This window comes from Carcharodon carcharias, chromosome 1 (genome assembly GCF_017639515.1).
Source record: "Carcharodon carcharias isolate sCarCar2 chromosome 1, sCarCar2.pri, whole genome shotgun sequence".
Lineage (NCBI taxonomy): Eukaryota > Metazoa > Chordata > Chondrichthyes > Lamniformes > Lamnidae > Carcharodon > Carcharodon carcharias.
This window is the reverse complement of record NC_054467.1, coordinates 223,667,062-223,690,206: the sequence shown is the minus strand read 5'-3', so window position 1 is coordinate 223,690,206 and position 23,145 is coordinate 223,667,062. Positions and strand designations below refer to the sequence as shown.

The following is a 23,145-nucleotide window of genomic DNA, read 5'->3' as shown; positions in this document are numbered from 1 at the left end:
TCTCCATGAGCTTCTTCCTATACTTTCCTACCTGCTGTGTAGCCCTTCAATACTTTGCTCCATCGTGCACTTATTAAGGGCCGGATTTTCCCATCCCTGATTGGGATGGAATAGGGCCAGGAAAGTAAAAAAAAATGGTACCAACATCGCGGGACCAGAAGCCCTGCCTCCATTTCTGATTTTCCTGAGAGTGGGGCAGAGCACGGGCCTTGGAGCTCGGCTGCACCTATTATGAGGCCAGTTAAATTCATTGTGGGCTTGTTAGGAGCCCATCGCCCGCAACCTTTTGAAATTTTTTGGAGGGGGCTGGTGTACAGCAGCTGCCTGTCAAACCAGCTGCATATGGTGAGGACCATGTCTGGGGCAAGCCATGGTGGCAGGAAGAGTTTTAAAAAGTAATTAAAATTGCTTTTCAAAGTTTAAAGGGAATACCCCTTTGAAGTAAAAGTTGCAGCAGCTCATCACAGGTCAGGAAGGAACCAGAATTGAGAGCATTGCCAGTTGAGAGGGTTGTCACCCTCCTGGCATTGCATAAACATTGGAGCAGTGGGCAAGGCTATTTAGACCCCATTTGGGCACCGAGTAGGTGCAGCTGGAAATAGGTGCTGCACCCTCAGATATCGAGGCCTTTGGAGATTAGGAGCACCAGCCTGTAAAGGAAGGGCAGAGCACCAGGCATCAGGAGGCTAGAGGAGAGGGATAAGGGATACAAAGAAGGAGATACTACCAGTGCACAGGATCCAAAGGCAGAGACAAAGAGACCTGTAAATGATGTGAGAACCAGCGCCAAAGAAGACTACAACTTTCTGTACCCTTATCAGTGAGGAGCTCTGCGGAACCTCACAGATGGCTGTATACCAGTGCCTCACCTATGTGACAGATGCCTTCTTTATCGACGCTGGACAACAAATCAAGATCGCAACTGATGGGGAATCATGGGCATAGAACCACGAGGTCTGGTGCCTGGTGTGGTCAGGTGGTGCCTGGCAAGGGTCTGAGTCATTGTGACAGTCTGCTACACTCACTATAATATGGCCCTCCAGAAATATGTGAACCTTGAAGGCAGTGAGGCTCTGGAAGGGAACAGCTCATCAGGGGAGGAGTAGGAGGAAAGAGAGGAGGAGGAATTGGAGGCAGAGGGATATGATGCTGAACGAAGAGGTGCTCCTGCTGCATGATGAGGTGGCATCCTCCTGTCACCCTCCCCTCCCTCATGGGTGCCAGGCCTCCAGATCTCCTGCGCCATCTTAGGTCCCTGTAGTGCAGTGATTGTCTTGGTGTAAACTCTGTCCATCAGTCTCACTGATGGCTGCCTTGGGTGTTTGAAACCCACCTCCGCTCTTGCCCCACTAACTTTAATTAAACAGATACCCATTTCCATATCAATTAAGGGCACACCCCCACAAAAATACGATACTCAGTCAGTTTCCCAGCGGAGACATGTTTCTGATACAAAAACAGACCCTTCTCCTGTTTCTCATCTCCAAGGGGAAATTCCAGCCTCTAGTTTTTCCTTAAATGCATCAGTATGAGCTGAATTCCTGAGGTGAGGGGAGAGTGACTGTCCTTGACATCAAGGCCGCATTTGACCAAGTGTGGCATCAAGGAGCCCTAGCTCTCCACGTCCCACGTGTTCATGAAAAAAAACACCCATTCAGAAATCTGCTTTGAAAAAAACTGCTGTTTTTACATCCTTACAAATGTATCTTTTTAAAAAGCAGATGCATCCCATTCCCATTCCACCCTGCCTCACTGCGACCCCAAATTGCTCTACAACTTCTTCCCCTCCTTTCCTTTCCCAACACACGTCAGACCTATCTACTCAATGAGACCCACTGTCTGCTTTCTGCAGTACAGCTCCTGACAACTTATCTAGTTGACCAGGCCAAATGCTTGTGGACGATATCAACTTCTTATAGTATGTAAAATCACAGCATCAGGTTAATTAGTGCAACAAGTATGGTACTTTTGTCCATGTGAGTCGCTTTACTCCCACTCTCCTGCTCACTCCCCATACCGTTAATATTCTTTATAGCACCTATCTTTAAAAAGAGCTCATGGACTCAGCTTCACCAACAGCTTGTGACATAATTTTCCACATTCTAATCATCCTCTGTGTGAAGAATTTTGTTCCAACTTTCTTTTCTTGTGACTGTCTTAAATTTATGTTCCTTCATATCTGTCACTGACCAGTGTATATAATTGATCATTGCTTACCTTATCTTAAGCCTGCAGAACCTCTAGGGACCTCGATCAGATCAGCCTTTATCCTCCTCAAGTCAACTATATAAACCTTAAACTTTCTTTACAACTGTAACGTCTCACTGCTGGTAACACATTTTCCATTACTTTATAGTTTGTTTTAGCTTCGTTTGCCCAAAACTAACATACACCTGTGACCTAAAAAGTTCAGCATTAACTCTTTGCTTTTGTATTCTACGTCTCTGGATGTAAAACTAAGGATTCTGTTTGCTGATTACTCTGCTGCTGTACTCAATTCAGAATCTTACAATTTAATGTGTATTTCCTTTTCCTAGCCTTATACCTGAAATGCATCACTTCACAGTTTTCCTACAATGATTGACATCTTCCACCTATCTACTCATTCTATTAGCTCTAAATATGCCTTCCAAAGGTCTTTCTGATTTGCCATGACCTACCCCTAACCCCATTCACCCAGCTTCTTGGATTTGGTATGGTTAGGAAATTTTAATATTACTCCTTCATTTCCTGAATCTAGCTGAATTAAGTGCATATAAATAATTTCCCTGAAGCCAAAATGGTCATCATCACTCTCAAAATGCCCATCGTCAGTATTCTGTTCTCTTCAACAACGGCCCATTTCTAATCTCCTCTTCATCAGAATGGTCCTTGTATGCTTCACCACGTTACCCATGTACACATCTCGAGTCATCGTACTCAGTTTAAATTTCTTCAGTTTGACATACACTGAAAACCATCCTGATAAAAGCCAGCGATTTTTACCCTGTAGGATTGTGGCCATGGTGTGTCGTTGCTCCTCCTCCCTTCAGCTTCAATATAATGGACTACCCCACCCTCCTCCAGCTCCTTTTTTCTGCTTCACAGTACTCTTGTAGTTGGATTCCTATCTTTCCTAACATAGCAGCACACCTCAAACAACACCTTCTCCTGTACCTCCAGTCAACACTGTTGTGTCCAAAGATTCTACGCTTCTACTATTCCTCTTATATGTTCCTTCCTGATTACATTATTTCAACCTCCATGCATATGCTAAAGACACCCAATTTTACTTAATCATCAGCACCCCCAGCTTCCACTGACTGTAACACCCTCCTTCTCTCCGTTCCAACCCATTGTGATTCGATTGTTTAGTTGTTGTAGCTCTGCACTCTCAAATTCCGTCTTTTGATCATTCTCCACCTTGGAGAATTTCTGAAAATCCACCACTCCAACTACACTTTTCCTCCAGCTTCTCCCAGTTTCTGTCAAGTGTTTGATCTGCCCCCTGTTATGACATGGCAGATGATGTGTGCCAGGTGGATCAAATCCACGAGAGAAACTTGATCCCGCTATCACAACGGTTTTGCAATTTGTATTTATTTTGAGATGCGTGCCCTGAATTCAGAGTTTAGAGTTTTTTTTAAAAACTAAGATTAAAATATGTATTAACAAAAGAAAAAATTTCAAGTACATACATAGGTCTACAAATTATTACTACAATAATTCCTAAAATCCTGGCTCTGAGTTACACCCCCTTTAAGGCAATGATCCAAAAATAGATTTTTACATTTTAAACAGATCCAGCAAATTAACACAATATCCTGGACCATGGAATTCAAAATGGCTCTCTCCAGCTTTGGTTTCTATAGATAGCAGGCTTAATGCACAAATACTGGAGGCTTCACAGACTTCTATTGGGTCTTATAATGCCTTCCCCTGACACATAGCCTCATTCTCCTTTATATATATGTTTCTTTCTTTCTTAATATGTAAATTCTATTGTTTCATAAGTCTTTGAAACTGTATCTCCTTCATAGCATAAAAACGTTCATGTCATCACTATATACTCATTAACCTCTTTGAAATTCAAATCCCCCTTCATCTGTCTAAAAATGCAAATTCCCTTTACACCTTACATGTTAAGACCTCAACCATGTTTACTCATTAGCATATTAAAGACACTTCTGCACCTTACTTCTTTTGATAACTTCAACTTGCAGTCTGCTTGGCTACAAAGTGTAATTAAATCACACACACAGAAAAACACAACCCCCCCATAAACCTACTTTATAATAAACCAGAAAAATGTTACGAAAATTATTGTACTCTCATGACACCCCCTTCATTAATCACTCAGAGCAATATATTACTATGTAAATTCGAACGTATGATTTAGGAGCAGGAGTAGGCCACTTACCCCTTCAAGTCTGCTCCGCCATTCAATAAGATCACAGCTAATCTGATTTTAACCTTAACTCCACATCCCTGCCTACCTCCGATAACCTTTCACCCCTTTGCTTATCAAGAATCTACCTACCTCTGCCTTAAAGATATTTGTTGTAATATGATGCCAGCTGAGGTGTCTCAACGTTGAGATCTTGAGATTTTTATATTTAAACTTGAATTCTTTATTAACTTTTAAGTATTTACAGATCCAAGGTTACTGTCGTGGTGCTGTTACCTCCATTCAGGTCGGTTCCAGAGTGTTCTTTCGCGACTGTTCCAAAGTCTCACAACCTACTGAGAGCATAATTTTTTTCTTCATCTCTGTCTTAAATGGGCAACCCCTTATTTTGAAACAGTGACATCTAGTTCTACATTCTCCCACAAGAGGAAACATCCTTTCCACATCCATCCTGTCATGTCCCCTTAGGATTTTATATGTTTCAATCAAATCGCCTCTTACTCTTCTAAACTCCAGTGGATACAAGCCTAGCCTGTTCAGTCTTCCCTCATTAGACAACCCACCCATTCCAGGTTGTCATCTAGTAAACCTTCTCTGAACTGTTTCCAATGCACTTACATCTTTCCTTAAATAAGGAGACCAATACTGTACACTGTACTCAAGATGTGGCCTCACCAGTGCCCTGTATAATTGAAGCATAACCTCTTGTATTCAATTTCCCCCACAATAAACAATAACATTCCATTAGCTTTGCTAAGTACTTGCTGAGCATATACCTTGAGTTTCTAGGGGCTGGCTCTAGCCCTGAGCTCCCATCTTTCTCCAGCTTCTAGTCTATCAGCCCTAATGCCATCTCGGAACTCATCTTGCCCATGAGATCCACCTCCCCCGACTCTATTCCCACTAAACTGCTGACCATCCAACTCGTCTTCCTGGTCCCCATATTGATACTGTTAACGGTTCTCTCTCTTTATATACTGTTCCTCCCTCCTTTAAGTCTGCCATCATTATTCAACCTCTGCTGAAAAAAAAACAACCCTTGTTATGTCCTTGCAAACTACTGTCCTATCTCCAGCCTCCCTTTCCTCTCCAAATCCTTGAATGTGTTGTCGCTTCCCAAATCCCCAACTACTTTTCTGGAATTCTAGGTTTGAATCTCTTTAATCAGATTTCTGCCCGCCACAGACAACTCCCTGGCAACTGTCTGAGGCTGAACCAGTCTGAGGCAGCCTTGATGTCGTACTTTACTCCCGGATGAGCTTCCAACCACCTAGCTGTGCTTCCACAAAGATTGCTCATCTCTACCTCTGTAGCTTCACCCTACTCCACCCCTGTCTCTGGTGATCCACTATTGAATCCCTTTGTTCCATGCCTTTGTTCCCTCTTGACTCAGCCATTCCAAAGCACTCATGATTGTTACTTAATGCAGCGGGCCTTCCCAAAAAGAGGTAACACAGGGCTCCCTCTGGTTCTCCAGAAAGTTGCCAAGAACCCCCTCTCCCCGCCTCCACTAAATTCTGCCTTACATGCAGACATGTACGCTATAGAGATGTTAATTTGGAAATTATGCGTTGATCAGTTTTCCCTTGCAAATTACCTTTATAATTTTATTTTTTAGTTTTATCTTACATTTCCCTAGACAACCTGTAAATTGGACCATACAGGACCATTGTGTTTATTACTACTGAATCAAGGGAGTGCCACCAGGTTGAGAGATAATAGAAGAAATAATCCTTTTGATACTTGTCCCTTGGTTTCCTTTGCTTGTTGCAAAATAAACTGTACAGACTCATGAGATCTTGGTTACTGAGTTGCTTTAGGATGGGTAGCTTCAATGTTTGGCGCATTCCAGTATCGGCACTAAGCCCACAGCAGTGTGATTTACACATGACATCAGCTCTGCTCTCAGTCTGTTTAGTCATTATTTGGCTCCATCTCTGTTATTAAAGTCCACCATATAATCATTGAAGGATTTGCGGCTTTAAATTGGAGTATTGTGCAAAATCCAAGATGCATGTAATTGTGTATTCTGTGGGAAGTGGTGAGTAGCCTTCAGTTTGAAGCATTGCCAATGATGCCACCATGCTAGTTAAATAACCGTGGTGCATGTTGGGATGTAATTTTTCAGATTCATTGGTAGGTACACCTTCTTCCCACAATGCAATTTTATCAAGTTAGATGGTGCCACAGAGTTTTCAATGGATAATTGGTTAACCCTTGATGTCATTCTCCGAATGTTTTGTCTTTTTAGTTGTAATTCCTTCCCTCTTCCCTGCTATTGTTATACCACTGCCCATTATCCTCAAGTACTTGCACTATCATACTTATAGATATGTTTACATCAACCAAGAGAAGCTAACGGTGGTCCTTCCAGCCAATGAGAGAAGGTCCGGTGAAAGGTTAGTTCAACCCTGGGGGAAAACTGGTGTTGGCATTGTGTCTCTCAACAACTCCCTGCTCAAAATGCTCGAGTATTTTTTTAAAAGAAAACCGTGGACAACAGGCCTAGCTTGCCAGATGACTATTTGGTGTTCTTAAGATATCATTGGAGGACATGCATTAGAAATAATATTGTTTAGCTTCACAATGACTTAGCAGATAAAAAGTGCTACCAACTCATGCAGACATAGATGGTCCTGTGTTCAATTTATGGTATACACAAGGTTAACTAGTCTGTTAGGCCAACAGCTGGCTCCAGTACCCCTGAATTAAGTGGTGGGAGGGAGAAGGGGAGGGTGGTAAATCAGCTGGCAGTCTCTCTTCTGATCATTATCCAGTGGCCCATGCTGATAATTTAAAGATGACAACAAAACTGAGCTCAGTTGCGATCATGCTGATGCTCAACCAGTAGACATTGCAACAGAAGTAAAGTACTGGAGGCCTCCAGTATTTGCTGAACTGTACTCTGCTCTCCCCACCTCCATCCACAAGTCACTAGCATCAGGAAATGAAGGCAAGGTTGGGCAGCATTTTGGGTATTTGTGTCTCCACAAGAAGCTGACAATTTGGGTTGAGAGGAAAGGGAAAATTCTCAAAACAAAAAAAAATGTTGATTTTATAATTCCACATTTTTCAGGATAATACATTGGTTTGATAATGCACACTACTGGAAACCCACCAGCTATTTCTACATTCCACAGCACCCTAATGGGTAAGATAAGGAATCAGTCTGAGGTCACCCAACATCTTTTTGTCTAGGGTGTGTGATGAGAAAGAACTGTTTCCCACAGAATTTATGAAACAAATATGGACCAAGTTGAACAGACATTTCCTTAATCGAGTATTTAGACTCATTGTTTAAGAATAGGGGAAAATGCAAATCTATTCAAAAAACATTTGTTTTTAATTGGTCCCTCATTGACAGCTGTGCCTTCCATTACCAAGGCCCCAGGCTCTGGAATTCCTTCCCCAAATCTCTCCGCCTCTCTTTCCTACTTTAGGATACTCCTTAAAACCTACATGTTTGACCAAGTTTTTGGCCATCTTCTGGAAAGTGGGTTGGTGTCAAATTTTGTTTGATAATGTTCTTGTGAAGAGCCTTGGAACATTTTACTATGTCAAAGACACTATATCAATACCAGCTGTTACTGCTGTTGCAAGTGAATTTGTCAGACCAATTTAAGGACTGCCACTGACATTTGGTAAATGTAGGAGCCATAATACCAACACCAAACCATTCTCTGAGATTCTATCTGCATGACAAATCTTTCCAGCTGTTAATGACATTAGGATATTCTATTGTATGAACTTGTTGAATAACTGCCAAAACTTTGTGGGTGTCTCATTTTTTTCTATGGATTACCCTGCATTCCTCATGACTGGGGAAGTGAAATTAATTTTCTCTGGTGTTGGGATCACATCTGAGCATTCCTGGGTATGACCATTTCTGGTCATGGTAAATACATGGTTGAGGGCACTTTATAATAAAAGGGTAGTGCAGATCAATCATTTGTAAAGGCAGTGTTGTAAGATTTCTAATTGTGAAAAACACTTTATGCTGGTGGTTAAAGGGGTTGTCACTCAAAAGTCTTTGAAAAAGCTTGGCCATTTGACTGATGTGACATGATGTTGTAAATTGCAGCAAAAAAACAGTTGCACCAACAATGCTGCACAACCTTTTTAATCAACTGCTGATTGGTGAAGGCAATTTTCATTTATAACCGTACAATAGTTTGAAACAATCAAAAATGGCCGACCAAGCGCCTGCACTGATGCAAAAGCAGAACTGATCCACAAGTGTCTTATTTCAGTGTGATAACTCTTGAAGAATTGAAATAATGTTTTTTACTTATTTAAATGTATAGATATTGAACCATTTTTTTTTGTTAGGCGGAAGAAGAGCTGAGAGTCATTTCACAGAAAGACTGGAAGTGACAGTCTTGTCCTCACCTTCCACCCCACCATCTTCCTTATTCGATGGATCACCTGCCACCATTTCCACTACCTCCAACATGATGCCACCCCCAAACACACCTTCTCCTTCCCTTCCTTTCGCAGTCAGCATTCCAAAGTGACCATTTGCTCTGACACACTGCTCCACTCCTCAATCACCACACAATACCCTCTCTGCTTCCCATGACACTTTTCACTGCAAGGCCATGAGATGAAACACCTGTCCTTTTACCTCCTCCCTTTTCACCATGAAAAGCCCCAAACACATCTTCCAGGTTAAACAATGATTTACTTGTACTTCTTTCAATTTCGTGTACTGTGTTTGCTGTGCACAACGTGGTCTCCTCTACGTAAGGTAGGCCAAATGCAGTTTGGGTGACCACTTTCTGGAACACCTCTGTTCTGTCAGCAAGTGTGACCCTGAGCTTCCGGTCACCTGTCATATTAATTCGCTAGCTTTCTCCCAGTCTGATCTTTCTGTCCTCGATCTGCTGCAGTGTTATAATGAAGTTCCAATTAAGCTTGAGGAACAGCATCTCCTCTATTGCTTAGGCACTTTAAGGCCTTCCAGACTAAGCATTGAGGTCAACAATTTTAGCCCATAACTTCTTCCCCATTTTATTTCCTTTATGTTTGCAGGTTTTAATTTTTCTCCCTTTTGTTTTCGAATGGTAGCTGTTCATCATTCTGCCATTCATACCTCCTCTAGACGTATTTTGTTTCTTTACCTTGTCCCATTTCTACGTCCATTAGCCTTGCAGCTTTTCACATTTAATCTCTCCTGCCTTCTATCCTATCAGAGATTTTGCCTTTTATTTTATTTCCAGGACCCTGATATAGTGGCTGGGTGAGGGCGGGGGGTGTAGCAATGGCATGTGTCCCAGGGAAAATCTCTTGTGGGGTGGAAAATTTCAGATAACTGGCTCATTACCAGCCTCTGCTGCCAGGTACGTTGTCGCCGAACCTGCTAAACCTCTTCCAGGAAAAGTGTACGGAGGCAGGAATAATCCGCAAGCTGGCCTGGTAGGCAGATTTCTTCATGCCCCTGTCTCGAAAGCCACCTCTGCAGGGGTGGAAAAATTCCAGCCACTAACTCTGTTTCTCTATCCACAGGTGCTACCAGACCTTAGTACTTCCAGCATGTTCTATTTTCTTAACAGTACTTTATTTTTCAGCAGAATACAAGCATCTTATGCTTGTTATTTAAATGAAACCCAGAAAGAATATATCATCATAATGACCAATAAATAGAGTGCTGATTTGTACTATGAAAACAGTGTTGCTTTTTTATTGGAGGTATTGGATAAGCTGTCAGTACTTAAAGTTGATAAGGCACTGGGACCAGATGAGATGCATCGAAAAATAATATAAGAAGTGAGAGTGGAAATTGCAGAGACACTGGCAATAATCTTTCAATGTTCCCTGGATTTGGGGGAGGTGCCGGAGGACTGGGGAATTGCAAACATTACGCCCTTGTTCAAAAAAGGTTGTAAAGATCTGACCTGCCATTACAGACCAGTTGGTTTAACTTCGGCGGTGGGAAACTTCTAGACACAAGTATTCGGTATAGAATTAATAGTCACATGGAAAAATGTGGATTGATTCAGAAGAGTCAGCATGGATTTGTTAAAGAAAAATTGTGTCTAACTAACTTGCTGGAGTTTTTTGAAGAGGGAACAGAGATTGTTGATGAGGGCAAGACCGTTGACGTGGTGTATATGGACTTCCGAAAGGTGTTCACTATAGTGCCACACAACAGACCTGTGAGGAAAGTTGTAAGTCATGGAATAAAAGGGGCAGTAGCGATGTGGATACAAAATTGGTCGAGGGATAGAAAACAGCAAATAATAGCTAATGGGTATTTTTCAGGCTGGAAGAAGGTTTGTAGTGGAGTTCCCCAGGGAACTTGGTGCTGAACTTGGTCCATAGGCATTCTGCAGCACTGAAATACACCTTCATAAGTAACAAAAGCTGTAAGATGTCGGCTGTGTTCAACAAACGGTACCTGGATTTAGCTCTGTCACATATTGAGTTTCACGAAGACTATGGAATCATAAAATGATGCTGATCATTCTTGGATCATAGGAAATGGATACGTGTCTGGAATCATAGCTTGGTTGACCACCTTAAGTCTTAAGTTTGCCATTTTTGCGTTGCGCAATGACTAAGTTCGATATCTACGGTGCTGAGTTGATTCACTCAATGATACCATCTGCTCCTAATCATTTCACTTCCTGTGACACTTCAGCAAGGATTGCAAATAGAAACAGTCTCGAATTTTGCAAGACTGATGAAATTGATGTGCTGACGCAAGGAGCATGACACTGCCCTTTAGTCTCCACAAAATCCAGTCTGTGTCTTCGATCACGTTAATGTGTGCTTCAATTAGGGTTGTCAGATTTTATGCCAAGCTCATCGAACTGGTTTACCCCCATAAGGGTTCCTGCCTTTAGCTACATAAAATGTAAACCTGTTTTTGTAGCGTACTGGAACTGTGATTGTTTCCAAAGCCAGAATAATCAAGCCATCGTAAGCCTGAAGAGTGTCTGTTGCAGGAATGAGAGCAAGTTGCAAAAATTAATGATTGTAGAATTTGTTGCCCAAAATAGGAACTTTTGGACCAACATCAATGAGAAGTGACATTGAGATGTCCGCATTCTTGACTGGGCATTCCTTAAAGTGACCGGGCATTTTACCATCTGTGAAGGTATGCATGTGCTGTAACGCCACTCTCAGGAAGAGACTCCTCCACATGAAGTCATCTTCCTTGACCTGCAGACCTTTGCAAAATGATTCCACTTTAAGTATGAGTTACACTTTTTCCCTGGTGTTGTGAATCAGTGAGCACTTTCACAATTTGGGCACATGTTTGAGAGTGTCTGATCATGATCGGACACCTGTTGATGAGACTGCTGAGGTCTCTTTGTCTGTAACTCTTGCATTTGAGCTGGCTGGGCAAGCTGTGGCTGCAACAATGAGTCTGAGGGTGGATTTACGAGCAACCTCTTTGAATCTAACATGGCAGATTCAATTTGGAATGCCAAGATCGTGGCTTTTCCCAAGGTTAAATCATCATCCTCCATGAGGGGGCATTCTGTAATTCATGGAATGTTTTTCAATTAATTTGTCACAAATTAGTTTGTTAATTAGTGTGTCAAATTTACTTGTAGAAACCAATTAACGTAAAGCTGCCACATATTATTTCATGGGCTCACCATTTCCCTGGCATCTCTGGTGGAATGTATATTGTTCAATCATCACACTTTTCAGAACACTTACAGCTGTATCACATGTCAACATGTCTTCTGTGAGCTGCTCGAATATATGCTCCAAGACAATGTTTGAGTATTGTCTTCTTGCAGAATGGAATACTCCATTCCCATAGCAAGCAAATAGGTCTTGAACCCAGAAATCCATCGATCCCAAAGCGTGGGTGGATCTCTTGGCAAAGAAAAGAACAGGGCTGGAGCCGGTAAATTTAAACTATTCCCCATCATCCCCATTGCCAGTCGTTGTGTTTTATGTCTCAGAGATATACAGAGATGATACAGAGGAGCTTTTTTCAATGCTTTAAAATGTCTATTCTCTTGCTTTGTGCAGCTTGCTTACAGTTTAGTTTCTCTTTCTCGGTCACCACACCCAGGATTAACTAATCACACACACACAACAGAAACCAGACACACACAATCAAACACCGAACAATTGAACACGACATTGGGGAGCATGGAGGCCTCTGGGGCGAGGTGACAGGGGCAAGGATCGGGGAAGCAGGGGAGTGATGTCTGATCCCAGGGATTGCCAGCAATCCTCCCCTACTTGTAGCTGCCTGTCTATCCAATGCTGGATTTAAAATAGGTTCATGTTAAAATCAGGAGTGGGTGGTTTAAAGTCAGAATTCATATTTTTAACATGTTAACCTCACAGCTGATCCAGCACATTTTGGGGGTTGAAATTCCCCAAAATATCTTTCCAAAATCCCTGATCATATTTGCTTTTTTAATACAGCTTTATCAACTTGTTTAACCATTTTTAAAATTTGTGTATTTGAACCCCCAAGTCACTCTTTTCCTCCCCTTTTTAAAGTTTTAGTATTTATCATATATTTATTCATATATCCTTTCTTTATTCTTTCATTAAACTTCAACTGAATACTTCTCAATCGACTAACTTGTTCATGTGCTCCTCAAGTCACTTTAGCCCTCTGCACAATTTACTATGCTAATTGCTTTTTGTGTTGTGTGGTTCTTACCCAAATCTAAATCAGCAAAGCTCTCCTTAATAGATCCTTTCAATTTCTGAAACATTAACTCACTTTCTCTGTTCACAGATGCTGCCTGACCCACTGAGTATTTCCAGCAGTTTCTGTGTGTTTTTATTTCACATTTCCAGAAGCTGCAGTATTTTGCTCTTGTGTCCGCATACATGGTTATTGGATTTATTCTGAAAATAGCACTCATTTGTGGAGAGCACATGATTGCCAACACAATTTGCTAATCTTAGCCGCTCCACCTGGAATACATACTGAGTGGAACAAGAAGAGGGAAATCAAGGGCCGGTTCCTCTCTTCTCCCACTGACACTTTCAATTCTTACCGCTTGGCAACCGCAATGCCAGAAACCAGTTTGCCAGCTTGCCCCACAGGTCTATGAATAATACACACTATAGGGATAGAACAGTAAGGGAGAAAGGAAGAAATTGCAAAAGGAAAAACTTGTTTTGTTCTTTAGTAAGTCTTAAAAGAATGCTGGTGATACACAGCACTTACCCTACTGGCTTCTCAAGGTTTGTATGAGAGAGGATTTGGAATGCAATTTAGATTCCTTTATTTTAGTGAGAATGGGCAAAGATTTTCTGAATTATTCTTCAAAATTTGCACTGTGACCTAAGTGAGTACTGATATTAGCAATAAAAACTCATTCTAGCTTTAACATCAGAATTAGTAGAGAAAAGCATATGAGGACTGCTCATATGCATGAATAGAAATGACAGAAATGGACAGAAGTCCAGGATAGAAATGCACATTTTTTTATAGGGCAAGGGAGTGGAAGGGACCAACAGATTATTACAAACCACCTCATGTTAAAACAATACATCATTGGTTATACATAAGTCTATTTAAAAGGGCCTGATTAGAGACAAATTATAATTTGTGTGACTCATTGTTTTGAAGTGGCTCTGTCTGTGGTAGAACTCTCCTGATGACTCAGTAGATAAACAAGCAGTTTTGTACTGAGTCAGACAGACCGGGATGGTTGCAGTTTTGATCCCTAATCTGTGGTGAGTTCACTAATCTCAACTGCATTGGCAGTAGGACGCGACAATAGATCTTCCAAAATAGGGAGGGGAAAGATTGGTTAGAGCTTCAGCTCCTAATTATCATCCCTCTGCAGGAAAATGTACATGAATGGCATTGATTGAGAACAGGACTGACGGCACATTCCTTATCTGAATAGAATGTGGATGCTGTTCAGTCTTGGGATATTGTCCTCGAACATCAACAACTTGCATTTGTATTGCACCTTTAACATGGTAAAGCATCCCAAGGCACTTCAGAAGAGGTTGGCCTTCACATACAAGCGCATTCCAGCAGGGGTCTCAATAATGATCAAGAAGGAGAATCCTGGCTGACATTTTGTTTTAGCCCATCATCGACATTGATTATAACACCTGAAATGTGCCCAAGCTAACAACCAATTTGGCACAGACTAGGTAGAGAACCAGGGGCTTTTCTAATCTGTGTGGATCAGCCCCATACCAGGGAGTATGTTCATTCCCTGAGCCATAAGTGAGAAAAGCAAATATTCTATTTAATAAATATTAGCACTATTGTCTAGTCTATTTTAGGAAGTTCTAAGTCTTTAAGGAAATTCTTGTGCGTTGCACTTGCATGGAAAAGTGTGCTTGGTCTGTGTGAACTGAAGAGAGTTACAGATAATCTTTATTTTGTGAATGCATAATGAGCTGATGTATTGTCCTTATTTGTAGGAGACAGCAAAGAACTCCAGGAGGAAACAAAGTGCAGCAACAACATGGAGAGCATCAGCCGAGCCACATAAAACACAACCGGGATCACTCGAGACAGTACCAAACTCCAGCGCCACACGCTGCAGGAAAGCAGGGTCCACCAAATCATGGCTACAGCCAGCAGCGCCGATGGCAGCACAACCAGAGACACTCTCCTAACGACAAGGAATTGAACAAGAATGCCAAAGACAGCAGTAATGTTCAAAGTGAGGATACCTCACACAGCCCTGTCCAGATGACAGGGGAGATGCATAAGCCTACAGATCCACCCAGCAGTCCAACTCAGCAGAACCTCCAGAACTCTGAAATAAAACAGAGAGACAGCACTTCAGATCGGCAGGTGGATCAACCGAAAGTTAATCTGTTGGAGTCTTCCAAAGATAGACTGAAAAGAAGGCTGAAAGAAAAGGTACATTTCTTTTTCCCCTTTGTTCAACTCTCGCACCTCTCCTAAAAACAAAACTCACGGACCGACTCTTTTTTCTCATTTTTTAATTAATTTAAAAAATCTTTCACTTAATCAGAAACTAAATCCAAAAAAGTCATGTGGAACTGTAAATGGGGTTCAGCTTCCTGATTAAACTTCCTCTTGCTTGAGGCCATTAAAAATCTGTTTGAGGTGAGCTATAGTGAAACTAAGCAACTTCCTATTGGTAGGTAGTGATTGAAATAACATTTTTTTCTTGTTCTTAAAGTGATCTTTTTACAGCCATTATGAATGAGATTAATCAAGTACTGTAGATGTACTTGAACTTTCAAATGGTGTTTGACAAAGTTCCTTATGTGAGCCTAGTAGGGAAGGTTAATAGAATATAGAATAGATGGCAAATTGTCGAGATAGATTGAGGCCAGCATTTTCCAGTCCTGCTGCATTAGAATGGGTTCCCCAGTGGCAGATGCGGCAGGTCATTCAGATATCCATTGACTTCGGTGGAACCGAAGGACCTTGCTGTCGGGAGGGGCTGGAAACCGCAAGCCCCCCCCCCCCCCCCCCCCCCCACCCTCCATGATAGATACAGACCAGCTAAGATCTCTTTGAATGGCAGAACATATTCTACCAACTGTTCCACTCCCCTGTTCCAATGTATGCACTGACTAGGAAGAAATAACCAGTGGTGTATAATAGGAACCAAGTTTGGTTCCAGTGCTTTCCACAATATTCATCGTTGGTATGCAACAAGGTGCCTGTGGTAATATTGTTATGACCAGGGGTTCCCCTCTATTCAACCTCCTCAGTTGGTAAGCAAAGGTTTAGGATTTCTTTCACTCACTCACACACACTCACTCACTCACTCATACTCACACACACACTCTCTCACACACACACTCTCTCACACACACACTCTCTCACACACACACTCTCTCACACACACACTCTCACATACACACACTCACACACATGCACTCACACACTCACTCACACATACACTCTCACACACACACTCTCTCATACACACACACACACTCATACACACACACACACTCTCTCACACACGCTCTGTCTCACACACGCTCTGTCTCACACACGCTCTGTCTCACACACGCTCTGTCTCACACACGCTCTGTCTCACACACGCTCTGTCTCACACACGCTCTCTCTCACGCACACTCTCGCGCGCACACTCTCTCGCGCGCACACTCTCTCGCGCGCACACTCTCTCGCGCGCACACTCTCTCGCGCGCACACTCTCTCGCGCACACACTCTCTCGCGCACATACTCTCTCTAACACAGACACACTTTCTCTCTAACACAGACACACTTTCTCTCTAACACAGACACACTTTCTCTCTAACACAGACACACTTTCTCTCTAACACAGACACACTTTCTCTCTAACACAGACACACTTTCTGTCTAACACAGACACACTTTCTCTCTAACACACACTTTCTCTCTAACACACACTCTCTCTCTAACACACACTCTCTCTCTAACACACTCACACACCCGCATTCACTCACACCCGCATTCACTCACACCCGCACTCACTCACACCCGCACTCACTCACACCCGCACTCACTCACACCCGCACTCACTCACACCCGCACTCACTCACACCCGCACTCACTCACACCCGCACTCACTCACACCCGCACTCACTCACACCCGCACTCACTCACACCCGCACTCACTCACACCCGCACTCACTCACACCCGCACTCACTCACACCCGCACTCACTCACACCCGCACTCACTCACACCCGCACTCACTCACACCCGCACTCACTCACACCCGCACTCACTCACACCCGCACTCACTCACACCCGCACTCACTCACACCCGCACTCACTCACACCCGCACTCACGTGCTCTCACACACAATCTCACACATTCACTCACTCACTCATCCACACACACGCTCTCACACACGCTCTCTCACACACGCTCTCTCACACACGCTCTCTCACACACGCTCTCTCACACACGCTTTCTCACACACGCTCTCTCACACACGCTCTCTCACACACGCTCTCTCACACACGCGCTCTCACACACGCGCTCTCACACACGCGCTCTCACACACGCGCTCTCACACACGCTCTCTCACACACGCGCTCTCACACACGCTCTCTCACACACGCTCTCTCACACACGCTCTCTCACACACGCTCTCTCACACACGCTCTCTCACACACGCTCTCTCACACACGCTCTCTCACACACGCTCTCACACACGCTCTCTCACACACGCTCTCTCACACACGCTCTCTCACACACGCTCTCTCACACACGCTCTCTCACACACGCTCTCTCACACACGCTCTCTCACACACGCTCTCACACACGCTCTCACACACGCTCTCACACACGCTCTCACACACGCTCTCACACGCTCTCACACACGCTTTCACACACGCTCTCACACACGCTTTCACACACGCTTTCACACACGCTCTCACACACGCTCTCTCACACACGCTCTCTCTCTCACACACATGCACTCTCACACACACACTCTCACACACACACTCTCACACACACACTCTCACGCACACACACACACGCACACACACACACACACACGCACTCTCACACACACGCATTCTCACACACACACGCACTCTCACACACGCACTCTCACACACACACGCGCGCTCCCTCACACACGTGCTCTCACACACACGCGCTCTCACACACACGCGCTCTCACACACACACGCTCTCACACACACGCACTCTCACACACACACACGCACTCTCACACACACACACGCACTCTCACACACACACACGCACTCTCACACACACACGCGCGCTCTCTCACACACGCGCTCACACACACACACACACACACACACTCAGAAATAAGAAAAGTTAGACTCCAGTAAAAACAAAAAGTTAAAAGAATATACGGTTAAGTGTTCTTTGATTGTCCTTGAGGCATAGATCTTTAAATGTTGGGGCCGATTTGGGTTAACTGGCTTCGTGGTTGTGGTCAGATGTAGCAATTATTACTAGATCTCGGTTCACTGGTAGATCTCTAGTAAAGTTGACTTCCAAACCGGTTAATATATTTGTTTCAAAATAGAGAGTGGGAGGAGGCACAGCGTTTCAGCCTGTTTCCTCTGCTGAAAACTTTTTGACACTCCCTGTGTCACTTGCAGTCTCTCTGCAGTGGCTTCAGCCTGGCTTGTCGTACTTCACCAATTGTGTATTTCCAAGGGGTTGTGTGCAGGTCTGTCCGTAGCAGCCATTGGCTGGAATTTTACAGCCCCATAGGTGTCGAGTGTCATGGCAGGCAGGGGTGGACAATAGGTGAAAAGGCCAAAAATCAATTTCACGCCATTTTAAAACCAGTTTGTGATCATCCACTCCACCTGTCAATGGCGGGCTGTGTTTCCTGCCACCAAACATTGGGAACCTAATTTCTTTACTTTAGCATCTTGTTATAGGCCCTGCTCGCCGGAATCATCCCCCCCACCCCACCCCATACTTCATCGTCCGGGCATAATTGCACACCAACTTTTACACAACTGTACCTGGCAAGCTACACTTCACTCGGGACCTTGAGGTTTTTTTGCCTACCTTACTTCGGGCAGCGCTTACTGTCATCAGTGCCAGGCTTCGCAGGCAGCACCACATCACTTTTACAGGGGCTCACGGGCAAGTCTCTACCTACCAGACCAGCCTTAAGGCAGGGGTGGCTTCTCAGTGGCTGCAGGGCTAGGGCTTGCTTGGGGACGGGGGAGAAGTGGCCTTAGGCAAGGGAAGAGGGCTGTACTCGGGAAGTGGGGTGTGTTAGGGGGCACATGTTATCTGTGGCCTCAAGATGGTGAGGGCTGAGGACACAGTCTTCAGAGGAGATAAGGCCAGATGGAGATGTGAGGGTGTGCATAAGGAAGTGAGTGTTGTTGTCCCTTGAGCTGGCAGCGAGTGAAATGTCAGTGAATATATGATGGCCTTGTGAATGTATGAGTTTAGAGTGATGAGATGGTTGCCTTGCCCTGGCAGCATGGATGAGATCATTCATTCGTTTTCTGCACTGGATGGCTGACTCTTGAGTGCAGCATTGGCACTGACCACCTCTGCAACCACCTCCAAGCTGGAGTGGTGAGACTGATGGGCCTCCTGCGGCCAGAGCTGGAGTAGAGGACATTGTGGCGGACCTCCACGGCATTGAGATGCATCACTGAACCGGGGGGCTACACTGTTCTTGGCTTTTGGGGCCATGTCTTCACCGGAGCGGTCCTGAGCTTCTGACGTTGAGAAGTGTGCAGACGGCTGCAGTTTAAATATGGTGCCCTGCATGAGGAAGCAGCGAGGTAACAACGTGGTGGGCAAATCGGCATCTGCCTGCCAGCAAGACGGCGTGTTTCCTGTGGCTGCATAACTAATGAGTTAGGAATGGGACGATACAGTGCGAAAACCTGCCATTGCAGCTGGCGGGTGAAACAACTATTTTCCCGCCCACTACTGCACTTTGTGCAAATCTGGGATGATTCCGCCCAATGTTTCAATATCCAGCACTTTGCATTTTAATGCCTCTTCCTTAGACAGTGACGAGTTTTAATAGGCCTTTGAATGATAGGAAATATCTCTCCCTTCACACCCCCCCTGAGGGTGTCATGTTTGCTTTTTCGCCTTCACCTTGGAAGGTGCCCTTGTATTTTTAAGGAGTTTGTTCTGTCTCATTTCAAATTACGAAATTTCCAGTCAGTTGGAAGTTGAAAATACATATTTCCAAAAACAAAAGGGTATTTTACATCTGAAAAAAAAAGCGGATGACACAAAGATTGGCCGGGTGGTTAACAGTGAGGTTGAGTGTCTTGGGCTACAGGAAGATATCGACAGGATGGTCAAATGGGCAGATTAGTGGCAGATGGAATTTAACCCTGAAAAGTGTGAGGTGATACACTTTGGAAGGAGTAATTTGACGAGGAAGTATTCAATGAACAGCATGGCACCAGGAAATTCTGAGGAACAAAGGGACCTTGGCGTGTGTGTCCATAGATCCCTGAAGGCATGTTAGTGGGGTGGTGAAAAAGGCATATCGGACACTTGCCTTAATCAATCGAGGCGTAGATTACAAAAGTAGGGAGGTCATGTTGGAGTTGAATGGAACTTAGTGAGGCGACAGCTGGAGTAGTGTGTGCAGTTCTGTTTGTCACATTATAGGAAGGATGTGATTGCACTGGAGGGGGTGCAGAGGAGATTCAACAGGATATTGCCTGGGATGAAACATTTAAGTTACGAAGAGAGGTTGGATAGACTTGAGTTGTTTTTGTTGGAGCAGAGAAGATTGAAGGGCGACCTGATCGAGGTGTACAAGATTATGAGGGGCATGGACAGGGTGGATAGGGAGCAGCTGTTCCCCTTAGTTGAAGGGTCAGTCACAAGGGGGCATAAGTTCAAGGTGAGGGGTAGGAGGTTTAGGTGGGATGTGAGAAAAACCTTTTTTACCCAGAGGGTGGTGACGGTCTTGAATGCACTGCCTGGGAGGGTGGTGGAGGCGGGTTGCCTCACATCCTTTTAAAAAGTACCTGGATGAGCATTTGGCATGTCATAACATTCAAGGCTATGGGCCAAGTGCTGGTAAATGGGATTAGGTAGGTAGGTCAGGTGTTTCTCACATGTCGGTGCAGACTCGATGGGCCAAAGGGCCTCTTCTGCACTGTGTGATTCTGTGATTGCCTCATGACAATATCTAGAGGGGAAATTATTAGAAATGTTTTCACTCAGAGTTGTTGGAAACTAGAACACTGTACTTGAAAGGTGGTGGAAGATGATTCCATAAATAATTTTAAAAGCACATTGGACATGTATATGAAAATGAGGAACTGGCAGCTTACAGAAAAAACGTTGGGGGGGCCTAAATGTTGGGACTAAGGACAGGATATTTTGGATGGCGGCATTTCCTGCCCTGCCGATACTGGCTGCCCCACTGCCACTTAACGCTCCAATGAGCATTAATTGGCAGGCGGTGGGACCTCTGCCCCTCTCTTGGGAGGAAGTCCTCCTTCAGAGAGCTGCCAGCCAATCTGATTAATCTGATTGACCAGAGCTGAGTAGTTGCAGCAGCACCAGTAGTGCTGAACTATGACTACAAGCAGCTCCCAGATTTTAAGTCCCAGAGTCCAGGACCGGGTAAGTTCAGGTGCTCTGGATAAAAGGGAAAATCAAAACTCAATGCCTGCTATCAACTACCCACTATCACAATGACATCTCCCGTCCAAACTGAGTGGGCCCCAGAAGCATTAACCCAGCAGTCATGTGATCGAAGCTTATCACCCCAGTACCCAGCAGCTCCATCAATCAATCACCAGTTTGAGAACCAGACTCTGCAACTAGCTGCAAGTCATCAAGCAGCTAAAGTACTTAACCTGTTCCAGTTTCAAAGTTCACTTGAGAACCAACCTCCTAGATTTTCAACAACAAGAAAACTCGTAACCTGCTGTGAACCTTTTGCTTTACAAGACCTCATTTCTTCTTATAATCATCGAAACCATTCAAGAAACCACAGGCCTGCCAACTGGGAGACCAGAAATCATGAATCAGAGACTAAATTAGCTGTAATCTGGAAAAGTGCAACATCGTTATCTGTATCTGATCTTTGTGTGTGTGTGGATGAGACTGTGCATGTGACGTTGCGTTAATTCGGATTAGTGTTGAGAACATATAACATTCTTTATTTTAAATTTATGAAAGCTTGTTGCTAGACAATTTAATTGGAAAAGACATACCTCTTTCCATAAAAAACACACAGGTCACAGGCTGTAAGAGCAAATACATTCTGTCCGTGACAGTCAGACTCTGAAAGTAAATAATTACTTTGAAGTAGCTATTAATAGGGCAAGGAGGGTACTAGGTTGTAGTCCAAACACCTCCAATTACAAGTTTAAATAAATTATGTTGACATTTTATGGATTAATGCAATTCTGGAGTAAAAATAGGATATAAGTACATTAGAAAGGTAATTGCAGTCTTAAAGAGACTGGGCTTATGAAGAAAGGTGCAAGTAACTGAAGTGATTTTTAGTGGAGAAGACTGAGGGAAGACAGGATATTTGCCTTGCAAACAAGATTGAAGTAAACAAACTATTTAAATTGAAAAAATATAGTCTAAGAAGACATGGAGAAAATTCACAAGCCTTTAGAAAAGTTAGAGACTGGGAGAAAAAATTCCTCTCCCACCGCCAAAGAATAGTGGATCTGCAGAACATGCCTTAAGAAGGTAGTTAAGTTGGGAAGTCAAGCCTGTTGGTTGAACCTCTGAATTTAATCCTTTAATCCAGTCAAATTTGCCATCAATATATGGTTTTAAAGGAGTATTTATATGCCGGTGTTCAAAATTTAAGGAATGTATTTATTGTGGCAAAAAGAACTCCAATTTAGAATGAATCATGATGTAAAGCTACCTGGATTAAATCTAGTGTGACTATTTTGTTCTGGCTTTAACAGGGTACACATCTTTCTAAAACAAAAACAGAATTACCTGGAAAAACTCAGCAGGTCTGGCAGCATCGGCAGAGAAGAAAAGAGTTGACGTTTCGAGTCCTCATGACCCTTCGACAGAACTTGAGTTCGAGTCCAGGAAAGAGCTGAAATATAAGAAATATAATCCTTATATTTCAGCTCTTTCCTGGACTCGAACTCAAGTTCTGTCGAAGGGTCATGAGGACTCGAAACGTCAACTCTTTTCTTCTCCGCCGATGCTGCCAGACCTGCTGAGTTTTTCCAGGTAATTCTGTTTTTGTTTTGGATTTCCAGCATCCGCAGTTTTTTTGTTTTTACACATCTTTCTAATCTGTTAATCTGTATTCCTGATACCTCAGGTAACTTTAAGTATTATTTCGGGCACCCCAAAGGCTTTACACTTTTCAAAAGAGCTGAATTCCCGA

General features: G+C 43.6%; 1 protein-coding gene across 6 annotated transcripts in view; it reads left to right on the top strand.

Moving 5' to 3' along the window:
• Nucleotides 1–23,145, top strand: part of ctif (CBP80/20-dependent translation initiation factor) — a 277,408-nt gene that overhangs the window by 201,956 nt on the left and 52,307 nt on the right. For 5 of the 6 annotated variants that reach the window (XM_041203643.1, XM_041207545.1, XM_041205967.1 and 2 more), the window contains 2 exons: nt 6,718–6,786; nt 14,765–15,212. In XM_041203643.1, coding sequence (XP_041059577.1) covers nt 6,718–6,786; nt 14,765–15,212 — 517 coding nt within the window. The remainder of the gene's footprint in view (nt 1–6,717; nt 6,787–14,764; nt 15,213–23,145) is intronic. The other variant, XM_041206811.1, reaches the window with a different exon arrangement.